This window comes from Dipodomys ordii, unplaced genomic scaffold (genome assembly GCF_000151885.1).
Source record: "Dipodomys ordii isolate 6190 unplaced genomic scaffold, Dord_2.0 Scaffold296, whole genome shotgun sequence".
Taxonomy (NCBI): domain Eukaryota; kingdom Metazoa; phylum Chordata; class Mammalia; order Rodentia; family Heteromyidae; genus Dipodomys; species Dipodomys ordii.
Genome location: NW_012267512.1, coordinates 145,595 through 165,683, shown reverse-complemented (window position 1 = coordinate 165,683; position 20,089 = coordinate 145,595). Strand labels below are relative to the sequence as shown.

General features: G+C 40.9%; 1 protein-coding gene across 4 annotated transcripts in view; it reads left to right on the top strand.

Annotated features, from left to right (window-relative positions):
- The window catches only part of Nedd9 (neural precursor cell expressed, developmentally down-regulated 9), a 160,447-nt gene that overhangs the window by 102,659 nt on the left and 37,699 nt on the right, over positions 1-20,089 (top strand). The window contains exon 1 of one of the 4 annotated variants that reach the window (XM_013036503.1): positions 8,784-8,926. The exons of the other annotated variants lie outside the window; for them this stretch is intronic. Within the exon in view, the coding sequence (XP_012891957.1) occupies positions 8,915-8,926 (12 nt within the window). The 5' untranslated portion in view covers positions 8,784-8,914. Of the gene's footprint in view, positions 1-8,783; positions 8,927-20,089 lie in introns of those variants that run through there. 4 annotated transcript variants of the gene reach the window in all.

The window sequence follows — 20,089 nt, the reverse complement described above, 5'->3', positions numbered from 1 at the left end:
TATAGAGCTTAAGAGGTCTCAATCTTCTTTTCTAAAAATTTTAGTATATATTTTCAATATTAAAGATGCTGTACAGAGGGGTTACAGTTACATGAGTAAGCTTCAATCTTTATTTCTAGTCTTTCTTCTAACTTTACCTTTAAGCTATTTCGCCAGGCCTTTCAAAGAAAGAAAATGCTACATGCTGAATGTACCTCACAGTTGTTTATCATGCTTCATGGTTGAGTGGATTGAATTTACCTAAGACATAATGTAACCTGTTAACTTTTTTTTTTTTTAGTTCTTTGGTATGGGGAAGATAAAAGGTAGCAATTAAATAGTCAAACATTGTAATAGCACTACAACATTAAAACTTCATGGACATACAGATGTCCAAAAGTCAAGTCAAGTTACCAACTCTACTCACTTCATTTACAGGGGTCTACCAAGGTTTGTGGGAGTTTGGTGATAACACAATGTTCTGTGTACTCTTCCATGTTTTATCAAAAGCTGAGAGGGGCCTAAGACACAATTTCAACCCTTGACCCTTGAGTAAATTAAAAGCTGCCTCATAGAGCCTGCCATAAAACACAGAGACTAGCAGGAATTGGGGCAGGTGGTAAGGGTAGATTTCTTTAAGAGTCATACCAGATCACCAAGTTTAAACTTACCTGAGTGTTAAGGGATAGTGAGACCTCAGAAAGTCCCATAGTAGGAGACCTTCCTAGTCATAGTAGAGGCATTCATTTGCAATCTCCGAAATTTAAAGCCCCATGCAGGCCCTGGTGGCTTGTCATTCACTGAGTGAGAGAAAGTAAGTTAAGGAGGAAGTAGATCAGTAATAATCTAAGACCTCACCCCACCTAGTATAATTAATATAAGCCAATTAAAAAGGAAAAAGAAGTAATTCAGATATCCCGAGTCAACAAACCTGTTTAATAAACACCATCCTCAATGTTATCTTTTAATATTTCCTCTCCAGCTCCTTCAGAGAACAACGATTCTTCCTGGAAAACTGTCATTAGCAGAGAATATAGGGCATGAGGTTGGGCAGCTTTGATGAGATTTCTCATGCTGAAACACTAGTGGAGGAAAAGTGAATGAATGCTCCTCGCTATAGGACATTAGGAAGGAAATAAAAGTCTGAGACTGTTCTTGGAGTTTTGTTCTAATAATAGATTTCCATTTGTTCCAAAAGCTCAGCCAGTTCAACAGATAACAGAAGGTTATTGTCTTAAAGTAAGAAGAGCTTTCTTCCTTCTCTGCTGGGAATTAGCTTACTTTTTCCCTGTTGGTTTCAGTGAAGACCATGTTCATGGACAAGACTTAGCACTTAGAGAGGGTAGGATGTGAGATTGGTTTTGCCAACATGGATATCACAGAAGACAGGAGTCTCTCCTAAAAGTTCTTTGAACTCTCATAATAGAAGCTCTCACAAATGAGTATGTAAGACAAGAGCTAAGCACTAAGTGATATTCTGTTCCCAGAAAATGAACTACAGGTTATGGGAGAGCCTATTCAAATGGGTAGAGGCCAAAGTTCACACCAAGCCTAAGAGAGAGGAAAAGTAAGTCATTATGATTGTTTCCTAAGGAAAGTTGGATTTGGGAAGTATTCTCTTACCTATTGGAGATGGGAGAGTCCAGAAACATAGAGAAGGATGTGGGTGGTAGTTGGAGATTGCAAGCAACAGTGAATTTTTAAGGAAAAGTTTAATGAAGGAGATAAGATTCAAACCAGAGATAAGATGAGTTTAGGAAAAATTAAAGGAAGGTAGAATGATGTGTGCAGGCTGGTTAAGTGCAGGTGAATAAGGTATGTCTGTCTGTCTGTCTGTCTTGTCTGTCTGTCTTGTGTCTGTGTGTTGCCATTTTTGCTATTAACATTCTTCACAAGTCAAGAGCAATATTTGCTTCTCAGCTATGTCTAGTCCCACCAGGGTAGAGATTCAATTTTAAGGAAATGATAAAAAGGAACTCAGATAATGGATTATGTAGAAAGAAAGCCAAGAGGTAGTGTAGCACTGTGGTTAGGGACATATTGATTCAGGAGTGAAAAGCCAGGTTAAGACTACAAACCCGGAGGGTTGGAAATGTGAATTACTGATAAAGTGCTTGCCTAGCATGCATAAAGTCCTGGGTTCAGTTCCTTAGTACAACATGAACAGAAAAAGCTGGAAAAGGTACTATGGCTCAAGTGCTAGCCCTGAGTAAAAGAAGCTCAGGGACAGCACTCAGGCCCTGAGTTCAAGCCCCACAACTGATTTTTTTAAAGGGTGGCGGGGGGGCTACAAACCCACCATTGAGCTGCTCTGTAACTTTATGTAAGTGGCAGAATCCTCATAGAATAAGAATGATACAAGCTACTTCATCAACTTGGGACATGAGACAAATATTACATGAAATGATGCTTGTACATGTCTAGCACAAGGCCTGGTGCCTAGGATGATTCTGATTAAGGCAGAATGAGGGTATGAAATAGAGGGGAAAACTCTTTGAAAGACTTCTAGAGAGTTACAATAAAATAGAAAAATGGCTGCTTCCAACAACTTTTTTTTTTGCTATAAGCACAGTAATTATACATTTTTTTTAAACTTTCATTTAACTATGGGCTGGGAAGGTGGCTCAGTGGTAGAGCGCTTGTCTTGCATGCATGAGGCCCTGGGTTCGATTCTTCAGCACCACATATAGCAGAAAAAAAAGCCGGAAATGGCGCTGTGGCTCAAGTGGTAGAGCGCTAGCCTTGAGCTGAAGAGTTGAGGGACAGTGCCCAGGCCCAGAGTTCAGGCCCCACGATCAGACCCCCCCCCCAAAAAAAAAACAAAATAAAAAAACTATCATTGAACTAGGAATGGTATAGTCCTGTCATGCTTACTTTATTAGGACTGAGTCTGGTGTTCATTCTACTTCTAGATTGTTCCTTGGTAGATAAAGATCTACACTTTAGATTAAACTCAGGGTCAGATATGCCTCATATGTTTTCTTGACAGGGTCAGAAAACACATAGTTTTTGGCTTTGTGTGTTTTACTTCCAGAGTGTCAAACACTCTGCCATGACTGATCACAAGTAAGTGGGAATGGGTACCTCTCAATAAAACTTTATTTATAGACACAGAAGTTAGAATTTCACATAATTTTCACTTCCCATCTTCTCTGCTCCTTCCCCGGGCCATTTAAAAATGGGAAAACTATTCTTAGGTCAGAGATACAGAAGTGACAATAGCCCTTATGTTGATTCTTTTCTTCTTGTTTTCTTTTATTTTCTGAGATAGTGTCTCCATACTTAACCTAGACTAGTCTCATACATGTAATCTTCCTGCCTGCATCTCCTAGAGTTCTGGGATTTGTAGGTGTGTACCACCATGCCTGACTCTGTGTCTATTTTTAATAAATGCAAACTCCACATTGCCGTCAAACATGTTTTTCCATTACTTTCCTGGGCACTATGATAAACATATGTTCTTTGAAATTATATTTATCTTCTTCTTCTTTTCTATTTTGTATGTTTATCTTCTTATTCATTGAGCAAACACTTATCACCTGTGAGGTATAAGGGACACAGGGATCAACAGGACCCCACCCTGGCTCTTCGGCACACACAGCAACAGAACTGGGGACACAGACAGACATCAACACATCATTACCATCCAACGTGGAAAAGCCCTCATAATAGAGCCGTGTTCCAAGTACAATGGGGGCATAGTAAAGAGCAGTATTAGCTCTGAAAGGGCGAGGTGGGCAGGGTGGGAGCTGTTGACCAGGACACACAAAGGAGTCAGTGTTAGGCTGAGTTTGACAGCACAGTGAAATTGGGGCCTTCTCTGTAGAAGGAGCCTGTCTGTGCAGTATCAGGAAGGTACAAGCCCATCCTGGGATCCGTGAGTCTCCCCACCCCATCCCATGTGGCTAGAAAATGAAGGAGGGGAGGGAAGAGCAGAAAGGAAGGTCAGGCTGAGCGGACAGTCTACCACAACCTGTTGGATTCTACTAGTTTAAGGCGCTTAGGTGTCACTACAAGCTTTACGGCATGGTGGTAATGTGCTTAGCTCTGTGCTCCAAGAATTAAACAGGTAATGACGTTGAAGATAGGTTGAGAAAAGGAGGACATTCAGGCAAGGAAACTAAAAACCAAATTGGTTGAAATAGCTCAGAAAGAGACTTTTCTAACATATACAGTGCCCTTATGATTACAGCTGGTGTGACCCTAATTTGAGGCCCCAATCCCTCTGAGCCTAAGTGTCAGCTCATGCCCTTCATACTGATGGGGCTGGCATCTGAGGCTCAATCTGGTCCTTACCCATGCAACCTAGCTGTGTGGTTTTGCCATCACTTGTAGAGAGCAGCCATCTTCCCATATGACAGGTTTTTTTTTCCTAGCATCTTCTTCATTTAGTTATATATTCCTGCCAATACCCAGTGGCAGCTGGGAATTCATCTTGGGTGCTACTTCGCTCACTTCTGCCAGTATGAGGTATCTAAGAAGACAGAGTCCTTGGCAGACAAGCTGGCAAATCTGAGATGCTGGAAGTGTAGGGTCTGAGCCTCAGTGCTCTGGCTCAGTCTAGGGAGGTACCCTTGGGATTTCTTGAGCTATACCATCAATCAAGCTAATAGCCCAGTTTAAATTTCATCATTTGCATCAAGTAATAAGTGGATAAAGGGAGACTGTTTCTCCATTGAGAGAATTCATTTATCCATTGAGAGAATTCACATTTTCCCAAATGGTTTGAAGGAAATATACTAAACGAAGCCAATAAAGTCTCAACCATCTGCATTACTTAAACCACATTAAGACCAGAGCTCAATATCTTAGCTAATAGGCCGATGTCCTTGAGTATTTAAACAAAGGGTATAAACAGAGAGAAAAATCACTCCCTATTGAAAACCCCCCAATGACTTCCTGTCATACTCAAGAGGAAAAAAAAAACAGCTTGTTTCTATCTACTCTCTGAGCCTCTCTTCTCTAGCTCTTCTGGTACCCCATGCTAGCCATGATGGCTGCTCCCTACACATACCAAGCTCAAGCTTCCTGTCTACGAGTCACTTCCACTGTCTGGAATACTGTTTCCCTGGTTCACTGAGTTGTGGGATTTCTATGGGGTTTTCCCCCCAATTTCTGCTTCCCAGTCTCCCCCAAAATCACACACACACACACACACACACACACTTTTTCTTTAGAAATTTTCTCTGCTTCACTTTTCTTCACAGTATTCATTACTACAAATCCTAGTATACATTTGCTTTATCTTCTTCTACTCTCATTAGACTATAAGTCCCTAAGGGCATGTACTGTCTGGACCACTGTCATTTTTTTCTACTTGAAAGGGACCTAGCTCAGAAGCCTTAGTTACTTTTGTGTAGCTGTGACAAAAATACTCGAGAGAAACAAGTTAAGGGGATGAATTATTTATTTAGCTCATGGCTTTACAAACTTCAGTCCACGCTCCTGACTCCATTAACTATGAATGTCTGGTGAGGCAGAAAATCATGGCAAGAGCATGTGGCAGAGGAGACATCACATAGTGAGCCAGAAGAAGGATCTCAGGCAGAGAAGGGCTCAGAGGAAGGTACACCCCCAAAGACATGCCACCACTGATCGAAGTGCTGAAGCTAGGACTCACCTCCTAAAGTTTCAGAACCTCCCAAAATGGCACCACCGGCTGAGAACTAAGCATTCAACATATAGGCCTGTGAGAACATTTCATTTTCAAGTCCTAATTTTCCCCTGGATCCCAAAGGCTCCTGGCTAGCTCATAATACAAAATACATTTAGCCCACCTCTAGAAGTAACATACTTCCAAAAATACAATACCCCAGCATAAACGTTTCTACTCTAAAAGGAAGAATGGGGGCACAGAGAGGGGAGGGATGGGACCAAAACAGCACTGAAAACTGCTGAGAAAAGAGCAAATCCTAGAACTCTGTATTTGACATCTGGGACACTTGGTATTATTATGCGGGCTCAGAAGAGCTTAGGTATCCCTGCTCCTGTCTTCCTGCCATTTGCAGCCCACATGGCTTCTCAGGCTGGCTCCACCCATTGCCTGTGATTTTCCTGGCAACTCCATCATCCTCGGGTCTCCAATACAGCTGGGGCTTCTCCCTCACAGTTTCACAATCGCCCTCTCTGATCCTTTTTCTAAGTTCTCTGATCCTGTCACACAATGCCTGGGCTTTCCTCTTTGTGTTTTCCTTGATGAAATTAAATGTGTTCTGAACCAAACTTGGTCATCTTAATATGAACAAGTATAGTATATGTGCCTTATTGTACAGGACAATCACTTGGTAGGAATTAAGCTTTCTAGTTGGAAGAATAAAGTTACCAAAAGCCCTAATCAAGACTTTGGGAAATGGTTTCAGAACATTAAAGTAGAGTCAGATACTTAGTGTTCACATGTTCAGTAATATTTCTCAAACAAAACAGAAGGAAGAGTCTGCTTCTCCGATTAGGAAGCCAGAGAGTGTTATCTAGATCTCTTGGAGGCCTTAAGATTTATCTCAGAGAGGGAAGGTATTTGGTTTATTGTCTCCCCTGTGGCAGACACCACAGCAATTTCCCACCAACTACTCCCTCCTGAGGGTCTATAGGACAGCTAGGATAACCCTTGAAATACAATAGACTACATCTTTAATTTGTCTTTTTTTAAAAAACAAAAACCTGGCAAAATCACTCAGGCTTAGCTGATCACTGGTGTAATCCTAACTACTTAGGGGTTCTTCCATCTGAGGATAGAGGTTCAAAGCCAGCCTAAGCAGAAAAGTTCTTGTGACTCTTCTCTCTAATTAACCACCAAAAAGCCAGAAAAGGAGAGGTGGCTCAAGCCATAAAGCACCAGCATTGAGCAACAAAAGCCAAGGGGTAACACAAGGCTCTAATTTCACAATCTCCTCCCCCTTTCCCCCTTTACAAAAAAAAAAAATTACTTAGACTCACCTTTGCCTTAAGGCAAACTGAGGGAAAACCTTCAGGAGGACTTAACACAGGTGTGTCAATGTCATTATGAATGGCAAGTGGTATGTCCAGGGAACTGGTGCCTCACTGAACTGTAGATTCAACTGCAAGCCCTGTATCTGGAAACCCCCTTTATAAGGTAGCTACTCTCCTATTGTTTTGTTGAGATCAGAAAAGCAGAGTTTTAATCCGCTGGAAAGTTAGAGAGAGAGAAAAAAATCAAACTGATTTTGATCCAACTCAGAAACATTAAAGGGGGGAGGGCTGATCTATTGATTATATAATGATTATGTTCATTTATTATGTAATTGTATATTTGTATATATTATATATTATCCTTATTTATTGATTATATACTGATCATGCAAGGCATGGTTGAGGGACAACTATTTTCTCAATTCTAAAGCCCAGGAAAAAAAAGGAATATTTTTCTTCCCTGAAGGTTGCTTCATTTCTGTCTTTTCCTAAGTAATTCTCTTTCTCAATAGAAATTAAAAAATCAAACCTCTATAGAAATTGAGTTATGTGCTTTAATGGAGACTGGTCTATCATCATCATCATCATCATCATTGTTAAGTAGTTGTACAAAAGGGTTTCAATTCAACAAATCAGCTTATAATATATCTTAATTGATATTATCCCTTCCTTCATTCTTCCCCAATTTTCCTAAACCCAACCATACCCTCAAGTTACATGGTTCCATTTTCACATCTGTATATTGAATACAATGACTTCATGTGTCCACCCTTCCTCTGTCCATTCCTCTACACCTCCTCCTTTTGATACCCTCTCTCCACCTCCCCCCCACCCACACACACACAAAATATGTTTTAGCTTCCTGGAATTCATTTCGTTAAGCTGTTTGTTTTTCATAGACTTGGATGGGGAACTCACCTTTTTAAAATTAGGCTTACCAAACAGTGCCCCCACCTCTCCCCATCTCTCCAGAAAATAAGTGACGGTGTGTTTATGGGTTATCTATATGAGACAGGTCAGAAGGAGCTGGAGCGAGCAATACTAGCAATCAAAGAACAGAGAACGCAGTGGACAGAGATGATGCGTGGGATACAGCCAGCCCTATGAGGGCTCTCTAACCTTTATCCCCAGCAATGATAGCAAGGTCTCAGAATGTGTCTGACACTCCAACAGTGAGGCCCCACCGCGCAGTGCTGGGCTCCTGCTCAGAGAGAGAATTGTGTTCCAGTTCCTTGCAGACTGACCATCCAAAGCACTTTGAACATTGAAAAGAAAGGAGAAGGGGGTGGGGGAAGAGAGGACCCAGCCATGGAAAAGGGAGGGGGGAAGGGAAGAAAGAATCAGAGACAGAGACAGCAGCAGGGGTGGTGAGTAAAAGGAGGCCTGGAAACAGAAAACCTTTTGTTATCCGAGTTCGTTTCATGTAGAGATGATGAGGTGGCTGGCTTTGAAATGAAATCGGTGGATGAACTAGTTGCTAGGTCACAGGAAACGCGACTGTCAGGCCGCGTTGTGAATTTGGATTCTTTAACATTTAGGTTAATCTTAAAAGGACTTTATCCCCTTTTTCCTGGCTTCTCTGTCCATCCTTTTTCTTCTTTCAGTGCTCCTTTTGCGTGTGGGGGAACTGCGGGGTTTGGAGCGCCGCTGGCCCCTGGCTGTTTTATTTTCCACCCTTTTTGATAAGGCGAAAAGAAAATGATCATATTACAAGTTCTTTGTCGAGTTCCAGCCCCCCCCCCTCCAGAAGTTAGGGGTGGGCGGGGCGCCTGTATTACTTTGCCAGCCAATGGCGGTGCTGTATGCAAATAAGGCCTGCGATGGGCGGGCCCCCATCAAAACAGTGAGCTCAGAAGCTCCGCTGGGCGCGCGGAGGCTCAGAGACCGTCCGTGCGCCGGGAACCTGGCTCATTTGGATCCCGCGCTGCACCCAATGGAGAGGCGGACACCCCAGTGCTCAATGCTGTCTCACTAGAGTAGGAAAACGGCTCAAGTCCCCGCTGCCGAAATGAAGTATAAGGTGAGACTGTCTTTTACACCGGGTTTCCTTTGGAAGCTGTGCGCCCGCTGGGTATCTGCGTGTGACAACTGCGCTGCGGGGCCCCTGTGTGCGCGCGTGTGCGCGTGTGCGCGGGTGTGTGGTCGGGAGAGATCCGGGACGGGTCTCGGGGGCTGGGTTGGCAGCCACACTCGCTCTTTGCAACCCCCTCTAGGAGATCCACAGTACACCAGAGCCCATTGGTGAGGACGGGGGCCGGGGAAGGGATGTGAGAAGTTACAGACTCCCAGCCGAGCCGCAGTTCAGCAATCCCTAGGTTACAGGGTGTCTGAACTTTGCCTTGCAGCACGCCTCAGCTCCAGTCTCCGAGGCTCAGCTGGCCCCGGCTGGCCCCAGCTGCCCAGGAGAGCTATAAGGAGGGAAATCAGAGCTGCCCCAACTCTCGAAAAGTTTTTCAGTCTTTGCTTTAAGCAAAGTGGGTGGGAAGCCGCTTGCTGTATGGAGAAAATGCAAGCCCAGATCTATTATAGACCTGATGATAAAGAATTGTCATATCCTTAGATGGTGGTGGATGTCAGAATAAATGAGTATTCGTCATTTCTGGAAAACATTTTTATTGGGATTTGAATGGGCTGAGCGTATGTGTTTTGCTTGAAGCTTGTGTCATGGTTATAATACTTTGGCAGCGGGTTTCCAGTGCGTTTTGCACCCTGGTTTGTGTGTTTATTCTTGTCTAAGGGAATATGACTTGCTCAGCATACCCCATCTAAAGAGGCAAGCAGTTTCCAGGGAATCTGATACAGTAGCAGATTGCAATAAACTGGTCGGGATGTGGATTTTTTTGTGGGGGGAGGTGGAGAAAGGGGGAGATGATGAATAGACATGAATCCTAGTGTTTTCAAATAAGAGAGCAATTATTAAAGTGAATTTTGGCAAGGTGGCTATACTTTTGGACTGACATATTGTATTAACTGCCCAACCTTCAGGATTGTGCTACTTGGGAGTTACTTTGCTTTCTTTCTGAATTATGTCACTTCTCGCCTATCTCTTTTTTTTTTCAATGTAAGGTTGTAAATGCTTTTTCTAGTTGATAGCCAATGGCTAACCTCAGTGATAAATCTTGGGTTCAATAGCTATAAATCTTGTTCAAAATAATGCCCCACGTCTTTCTTGTAATGTGTGAATTATAGCTTTTGAAACAGAACTTTCTGAAAGCAGAGGTATCAGTTTCGCCCAACTATCAGCTTTCTATTATCTGCATTGAGAAGGAAGATCCCAGCACAAGATGATCCTAAAGAATATTAATATTTGAGAGATGCAATCAAAAGCCAGGCACTAGTGGCTTGTGCCTATAATCCTAGCTATTTAGGAGGCTGAGATCTGAGGATCACAATTCAAAGAGCCAGCCCAGGCAAAATAGAGATGCTTATCTCCACTTAACCAGCAAAAAGCTGAAAGTGGGAGTATAGCTCAAATGGTAGAACACCAGCCTTGAGGGAAAAAGCCAAGTGTAAGAATGAGGTCTTGAGTTCAAGCCCCAGTGTTGGCTAAATAAATACATACATACATAAATAAAAATTTCAAAAATGCCATCAGAAACAAATTCTACTTTCAGGAAGGAAAGTTCTCTTTTGAAGTGGTTGGCTTCATAATTCCACAGTCTCTTCATTTAGGGCAGTAATAAGGTGAGATGTTATTCTACTCAGACTGACTTTTGAAGTTCATTCTCTCTCTGTAGCTGAATATAAAGTGGCTTATAGAGAAAAGAGAAAGTATGCTTATATTTATCACCAGAAAGTTAAGTGGCTGAAATGAACATTGTCTAAAACGTGTGACCAAGTCTTCAGTCACTTTTATTAAATGACCTCATCTGTAGCTTTACACCTGATGGAAATATCATGGTGACTGACAGTGTAAATTGCAACTGGCATTCATGAAGAAAACTTGCCTCTGGGCTGGGTCTCAACAGTGTTGACACTCTGACCAATGATATAAATACATGATTATTAATCATAGGTGGACCCCAGGAAAAAATGCAGAAATTTCCAACTCAGCAAATGACAGATTGGTACTTGAATAGTAGATGACTTTATTGAAAGAGAGGATTTGCTATTTTAAGTAAAAGAAACAACACAAAAGTAGTGGAGTGATGACATTCATGGAAATTTGCCCTCACAACTGAGGACTGTCTTATTTAACTCTCCCAATAACTCCATGAAAGTTTTAATTCTTAGGCCCATTTTCAAATGTGGAAATTGTGTCAAAGAGAGGCAAAGGGATTTATCCAATACCAAGGCAGCTGGTGAGCACTGGATTCCAAGTAAGGTAACATTGCTCTAAAACCCATAATTCAGCCATTATGAAGAGAAAGAACTATCTTTGACCTCCCTGATTAATACTTTCTTGTTTCAGAAATTTCAAGACCATTTCATCCCAAGTATTCCTGCATGGTAGATTTTTCTGTAATTTTTAAGCATATTATCTTTACAAAGCAAAGCAAAATGCATGTTTGGCAGTTGTTTCATTTGAGTTACTTAGGTAGTAAAACCAGGTAATTATTAGACTGTAAAATCCAGGAGTCAGAAATGACCTCTTAAATACTATGTTACTTTATAAATTATAAATTTAGCACAGACTCAAAAATGATCATCAAGAGATTTATAAAGCAGACCCTAAAAGGTTTTTAGCTATTGCCAACCAGATAATCTTGTTCAGCAACTTCAGGGATCATAACTAGAGAATAACCAATCTTTAACATTTTCAATTTAAAATCTACAACTTAAGGCCTGCTGGCAATTATTCACAATAATCATAAAAGCTGTGGAATGTAATCTGCTACTTTAGGCAAACCTTCTAAGTTAGCACATACCTAGTCTATTTGAATTTTACTATATGTTTTTTATTTGTTCATGGGAAAACTGTGGTTATTCTCATATGTGTTTAAAGTTCCATTTCTCTTAGGAGAGATTCAGTCTCTATGGTAGGAAATTGTGAAGGCTTCCTTTATTAAAAACACCTCACAAAATCCTTTTCATATGCATAGTATGTTCCACAGGGAAAACAAACAGGGATTTGGTTTGTTTGTCCACAGAAGGTGTGCTCTTAAGAATCCAGATTGGCCGGGTGCTGGTGGCTCACGCCTGTAATCCTAGCTACTCAGGAGGCTGAGATCTGAGGATCGCGGTTCAAAGCCAGCCCGGGCAGGAGAGACCGTGAGACTCCTATCTCCAATAAACCACCAGAAAACCAGAAGTGGCGCTGTAGCTCAAGTGGTAGAGCGCTCGCCTTGAGCACAGGGACAGTGCCCAGGCCCAGAGTTCAAGCCCCATGACCGACAAAAAAAAAGAATCCAGATTGCTCCAGTTTTACATGAGGCTGATTGACAGACTCTTTGACCTTACTTTTAAGTAAAAGTCCCATAGTCTTGCCCACTTCAGGCAGGTCAGATCCCAGGCCCCTCCAACTTCATGCTCTGACCTGGAAGGTACTCATCAGTCACTGTTTTCTGACCTCTAATAGCCAAGAAGCTTTTGTGGCTTTGCCAAATTTATAAACTCTTATGTGCTCACAGTAAAAGTTTTAAGTATTTACCTAGGCTACCATGCAGAAAATTATTCTTAAACATTTTGACTTTAGAAAAAGTACAGATGGACCTTGAGATACAATGAGGAAAGTTACAATCTGAAATTCCAATATGTGTTCTGGTTGAATGGGGACAAAGCAAGTCAACAGAAGGAGAAAGTGTATGATCAAACACTTCTGAGGGGAACTTTGAAGTTATTTTTATGTTCTCAGCCTTGCTTAAGAAGCAAATGATAGAAAGTCTTTGATTTAGCCAATACAGCCATCACAACCATTTATAACTCACACAATTTTCTAATTTTCTCTTTGCTCTGATATTTTGGCTTTAAGTTCTTTTACTCTAACTGGTTTATAGGTTTCCATCCAAAATTGGAACTTCTGCACCCCTTCTTTTGAAACCTTGTATGACACCTATGAATTTGAAAATGATGAATGAACTGTTAACTTTGTTATTTAGCAAACCCACTTTCAGAGCAAAATCATTTACCTACACAGAAATGAAAGTTTTTATGGAATTGTAGTGGTTCTAATAATCCCAAGATTAGCAAGTTACATAGTATACGATACACTAAGAGTTCTTTTAGAATCCTTTTCTGGTTGAAATACACTTCACTCCTGTTCTCTGTAGCTTCCCATCTTCCCACACCTGCAGTCTTCTCTAAATAAACAAGCAAACAAACCCTTCTTCTCTACTTTTCAACCCCCTCTGCAAATTGCCTGTCCCTTTCATGTCTGTCACTGGATCTTATTTTTCATAAGAACATTCTTTGTGCTTCTCTCCGTAGGGCTTCTCCTTCACATACACAGTCATGTAAGTGACAGTGTTAATAGACATCCTATACCCCTTATCCTGTCTTCTCCTTGACTTTGCTGTGTGTGGGGGAAGCCCTGTTTCCTAGCTCTCACTTTCATTGGCTCCTGTATCTACGTGACATGCATAGCCTTGGCACTTCTCACTAGTAAAGTCTCCTTCCCTATCGTATACTCCATAAAACAATCAAAAGCTGAAACCTTTGTCTCCTATAACCTCTTACATAGACCTTATGTTCTCACCTCTGCCCTTCTCTGTGAGCCAAGACCTCACTCCAATCAAATCACTGTCTAAATAATAACTAAAATTAACTCACATAGGTTACCTACAGGACTATTCTAAGGAAATGCCGTTGAAGATGAGAAACTCATAGTTTATTTGTATGTAGGGAAGGACTCATTGACATACTTGGAAGACAAAGTATGATCAAGAATCTACTAAGCCCTGAGGGGGCAGGAACTTGGTCTTATATGCTTTTGAGACATGATAGAGTATGGGCATTAGAGAAAGATGTTTCTGTTTCTTGTGGCTTGAAACACTGTGATCTTCAGCAAGTTAAGCTCTCAGAGTTTCAGATTTACCTGTGTAATAGAGATAATTATAGCTGTCTCATATTATTGTTCTAAGATGGAAGCTAATGTACAAAGTATTTATCATGGCTCTACTTACCTATGGTAAGTAGACATGTTGGCTAGCCCCAGCACTCTTGTGTAGTAGGTACTCAATAGATGTTGATAGAAGTGTGGGGCTGACTGAGCACTGGTGACTCATACCTGTAATCTTAGCTACTCAGGAGGCTGATACCTGAAGATCATGGTTCAAGCCAGCCCAGGCAGAAAAGTCCATGAGACTCTTATCTGAACAGCAAAACACTAGAAGTGGAAGTGTGCTTCAAGTAGTAGAGTGCTAACCTTGAGTGAAAAAGTCAAGTTAGAGGACAAGGCCCAAGGCAGGCACTGGTGGTTCATACCTGTAGTCCTAGCTACCCAGGAGGCTGAGATCTGAGGTTCAAAGGTAGCCAGGGAAGAAAGTCTGTAGGATTCTTATCTCCAATTAACCACCAGAAAATCAGAAGTGGGGCTGTGGCTAAGAGTGATAGAGTACTAACCTTGAGGAAAAAAGCTCAGGGACAGCGCCCAGTCCCTGAGTTCAAGTCCTACAACCAACAAAAGATAGAGGTGGGGAGAAAGGGAGGGAGAACATTGGTGTTTAAATCTCCGTTACTATGTTAAGATGGTTGTTACTGTTGAAAATTCCATGATCCTGATAGGAAATATAAAAATGCTGCTCCCGGGCACAGAAACCTAACAGCATACCTCTAGCACAGAGCTCCATTTACTCGGCCTCTTCACTCTTATTAATAAGACTTTATATTCCCGAGACCAGAGGACTTGCTTATAGTGAATCCTCTGCCAAATTACATAAAACACACACACACACACACACACACACACATCCATTTAAAAGTGTGTTCATGTCCTGTGATATAGTGGAAAGAAGATGGGTTATGTTTCTAATCCCACTTTTTTTTTCCTACCAGTATAATTTTCAATGAGCTGTTTTAGACTTCTGTTTTCCTTACTAGTAACACGGGGATGACAATACTTGCCTTGTAAGAAGTTTATAAGAACATAATACATGAAGTCATCAGTTGCTAGCACATGGTAGACATTTGATAAACGTCAGATGTTATATGATGTTATAGGACACATGTATGTGTCTTATATGTAAACATACATATATATATATATATGTATTGCATATATATATATATAACAACTACATGAATAGTATTGAGTATATGACAGCAATTTTTCATGGGGCAGCTTGTAAAAATATCTGTATATCTATACAGATAGGTAGATATATATAGAAGCATTATACAGATAAAAGTTTAAGAGGAAGCATTCATGAAACTGTTTACCTATAACAAAAGTATTAGTGAGGAAAAGAGAATCTCCTAAGTCAAATATTAAATAGTAAAGTCAAAGTATAAAATGAAATAAAATAGTACAGTCCAAAGAAGATGAGCTGGGAGTTTACAGTTGAAGTTTGGGATAAATTCTACCACATCTTGTTACCATCAGGGTGACGTCAATGTAAAGTAAGAGGACTTGGATATCTATTTTTAGATCATTTTAGGGTTAGAAAGAAACAGACAAATTGGTTTGGAATGCCAGCCACTAGGACCACGGCAGTAACATATAGACTTAATTACCAGGCCTTCCTGCCAAGATAAATGCACCAGGGCTATTGGGAAGAAATACAATATTTCCAACTTAAAATGCCAGAGTAGAGCTGCTGGTTTCCTAGGCAACAGATGATTACAAAGAGCCTGGGCATGGAAAGAAGACAAAAAAAAAAGCCCAAAGCCCTGTTTATGCTTTGTGCACAGCACCACCTTCATCTTATTTACTTTGAGCATTCCAGCCATCTCCCTATGGTAATTCTTACTGGCTAATGAGGGCTCCACGCTCAGCCTGGCTGCAAAGGCTCTTCCTGCAGAATCTTCTCTTTTGAGATAAATGGCCTTGTGGGTGACCTTTTCCACCCGCAACTGGAAAAGATGAATCTTGTATAAGGTCTTTTCAGTAAGCAATGCTATCTCAGTGAATTGAGTCATGTTCTTTGATGCTGTGGTACTGGCACTCCACAACATGACTAGCTGTTAGGTGTGATGGCATTTTTCATGGCTGAAATAGGGGACAGGAGGCTGCTGGTTATGGAGATATTAAAATTGCTAGTGGACTTTTTTCTGATATATCACCTAGGCCTCACCATGAACTACTAAATCCCAGGATATTTTTTTTAAAACACATAGCCCAGTTCTCTTTAATCCCTCTCCCCAACCGCTAATGGTGTTTAAATGGTGTCTAAGTTAAGTGGTTCATAATCCCTATTCAAGGCTGGGTCCAATGATTCAGAGGTATCATATTTCTTGGCAAACCCTGACATTGCAAATTACAATTCCTCTTATTTCTACTATGCTGAGGTAATAGCTAATGCTCACTAGAAATAAAGATAGAATAACCATGGACATGTAAAGCCACAATGTTTGATAGCTCCTTTTAAAATCGGTTTTAATTTCTGTCTTTACTCTTGTGGGAGGGGCTATGGAGGTTCTCTGTGAAGCTCAATGGATACTTGTAGTAACCAAAACACAAGTATGATTAAGACTTGAAGCCCTGTGCCAGTGGCTTATGCCTGTAATCCTAGCTGCTCAGGAGCTAAGATCTGAGGATGAAGGTTTGAAACCAGACCCAGCAGGAAAGTGTGAGACTCTAATCACACACACACACACACACACACATACACCAGAAACCAAGTAGCAAAGGACTAGCTTTAAGCAAAAAAGCTCAAGGACATAGCCCAGCTCCTGAGTTCAAGCCCCAGGACCAGCACAAAGAAAACAACTTTGAACCTCATTCCTTCCTTAACAGTATTCCATTTTCAGATAGTATGATATGTCATTCCTATTTTCCCAAATTACTTTGTGTTAAGCAGAAGCCCTGTTCTATGTCTTGTGCAGATGAGTTAGTCATGATCTTATTGATTTATGGCTGTTGATTTGTTTCCATTACCTTAGTATTTCCACCCACAGGTAATGGGGGGTCATCTTGGGCTTCTCTGTCCTTGGTCCACTGTAAAGAATGATCTGGGCTTCTCTTTCCTGAGTCTGCCTCCGCTCCCCTCAGATAGCAATAACATTCAAAGCAAGCACCCCGGAAATGGCAAAAACACAAACTTGTAGACACAATAGCCTTCTCAGAGCTGTTGTTTAGAGTCAGGACATGTCAGTTAATAATAAGTAACCATTTTCACTGTTCTTGTTTCTGGCACTGTGTTATAACTCCAGAGCTTGGAAAGGAATGGGTCTATGAACCAGCACAGATGTATCACAACTTTGAAACCCTGTCTCCCAGGACAAGAATAGAACTTGTTCCTCAAAGACACACACAACTTGGGATAGTCTCTGATTCTGGGATCCACTTCACTTAGAATTTAGTGTCATTAAGTGTACCTTAAGGAGGACTCAGAGAATAAAACACCACCAATACAGACAGCCCAAGAACCTTCTTTCTCTTTGTAACTCTATTCATCATGAGGCAGGACTTCTGGACATGCTCCCAGATGTCCAGAAGCCCCAGAATGATACCTCATTTCCTTTTCAAGATCATTTTGTCGGGGCTGGGAAGGTGGCTCAGTGGTAGAGCGCTTGCCTTGAATGCATGAAGCCCTGGGTTCTATTCCTCAGCACCACAGAAGCAAAACGAAAAAAGCCAGAAGTGGTGCTGTGGCTCAAGTGGTAGAGCGCTAGCCTTGAACTGAAGAGCTGAGGGACAGCACCCAGGCCCAGAGTTCAGGCCCCACGACCGGATCCCCAAAAGAAAAGAAACAAAAAAGATCGTTTTGTCATTCAGAGAACATGTATTGCCTCAGTCACAGACTCAACCAATCTCTACTTCTCTCTCAAAACCTAACTTCAACCAAGACAAATCCATTATAAAGAAATATGTTGAGTGTATAACCTCTATTTTGGGTTTTGAATTTGTACAATTTTTGAGGATATGTATATCCAACTTTTGCGAACCAAACAGTAGGACATATGGTCTTACAATAGGAAGGATATTTGAAACTAGGGACAGTCTTGGAAAGTTCAGGAACACATGGTCACTCTATAGATGGTCAACCTGAGCTGCTCTAGGCATCAATTAACTCTACAAGCAAAGCATTATCTTACCTCCCCTAAGGGCCTTTAAAGTTATTTTTCTTTACTGAACTGTCAAGGTGATGTGCAGAGGAGTTATAGTTAAATGTCAAATAAAGACTATATTTCTTTTTGAACAGTATAACCCCTTCCCTTGCTTTCTCCCAGTTTTTTCCTCTCATCCCCACCCACAAGTTGTCTAGTTCATTTTCAACATAGTATATTTGAGGAAATTCTTTATAGAGAATCACCAGTTAGTTATACTTACTGGGAAATAATAAAATGCTTCTTTTCTTTTTCCTCCTGAAAAATAGACATGTTAGGAAACGAAAGCAAGCTAGAGTTGAAATCTAGACTTATTTGGCACATCTGAGAGCGTACAGCACTGAGAGGGATTGTATTTCAATTGTTCTGGTTGTAAAGCTGGTCCAGGTAGTTCCCTGCCTCATAGCCTCTCATAGCCTGCAGCATCTGCGCCAACCCTCCTGCCTGCCTTATTAAGATCTTAATTACAGACGCAGCTTAATTCATGGCTGAAGGGAAAGAATTTTGTTTCTCTGAACTGTGTCTGCTTTTTGGTGTGGCAGGTGTAATCACGATGAGATCATTTCTGGTTTGTTTTCTTTTCCCAGAGGATGTTGGTTTTTTTTTAAATAATTCTTTGAAAGGGTGGAATATGATTCGTAAGACCTAATTTCATGAGCTCATCAGAGTGCAGTGGTATTGACTGCTCTGATTTTATAGACTCTTCTGAAGGAATCAGAGTGTTCTGTGTATATAATTTCATGAGTCCTCGTAATAATTTTTTTATAAACAACATACTTATTTCCCCATTTCTCATGTAAGGAAATAGAAGCATAAAAGGCAATGGTTTTACATCACTGGTCTCAAAGTACAAAGACTGAGACTAGACTCTCTTAATTGAGTCTAGTACCCTTCTCTTTATGCACTGCTTGTCAACCTCAACACCGTTGACACTTAGGGATGAGTAATTTTTTTGGTGTGGCAAGCTGGGTTGTGCACTCTGGGTAAGGAGTGTGTAGCAATGTTTTAGTCCTCTACTAATTTGAATGCTAATGACACATGCATATACACACATACTGTAACAACAAAAAGTCTCCCAAACATCACCATATTTCTGGTTAGACAGAGTTCTCTCTACTTGAAAACGACCTTTCTAAAAATAATTGCCTTACTAGGCACTGAATGTTCACATCTGTAATCTTAGCTACTCAGGAGGCTGAGATCTTAGGATCATCATTCAAAGCCAACCTAGGCAGAAAAATCTGTGTGACTCTTATCTCCAATTAACCAGCAAAAAGGCAGAAGCACAGGTGTGTGTCAGGTGGTAGATATCTGTCTTGAGTGAAAAAGCTAAGAAAGAATGTGATACCTTGAGTTCAAGCCCCAATACTGGCACACACACACACAATAATAATAATAATAATAATAACCCAATGGAGTTTAGATTATACAAACAAAAATCTCTCTTTCTGTTTGCCATAATTTTATCATGACTGAGGTTGAGCTTAATGTAATAGATCTTAACCAAAAAGTGACTTTCTGTTATAGTCTAGCTCCAACTAGTTCAAGAAAATACTACAAAATACTAAGAAATATAAGATCTCTGGGTCAAATGTAAAATCCTCAAGCCATTTTTAAGGCAGCTAGTTCTCCAAAGCCTTACTCAGGTTTCTTTCTCTACATATATACCCCGTCTCAAATATGGATCTAGAGCTCAGCCTTTAAGACCATTGTTTTAGTCTCATGACTTAGGGGAGATGCTGCAGCTTCTAAGTTTGGAGGCTTCTAAGTTTATTAGTGTCAATGCTCACTGCCTTGCTCTGTGCAACAGAGGTTCTGACAGGACCTTACAGGATAAGTAGATAATGGGAATCAGGCAGGTGACATCTAAAAACATCCCAGCAAGATTCATCAACCAGATTCTGGCCAGAAGACAAAGGTTGTCAGTAGTTGTATTTCCATTGGTGGGTTTGCATCTAACCTTGGGCATAAACCTTGAAGCCTGATGACAAGATGGAAATGTAAACATGAAAGGATCTTTTTTTTTTAAATCCCAAAC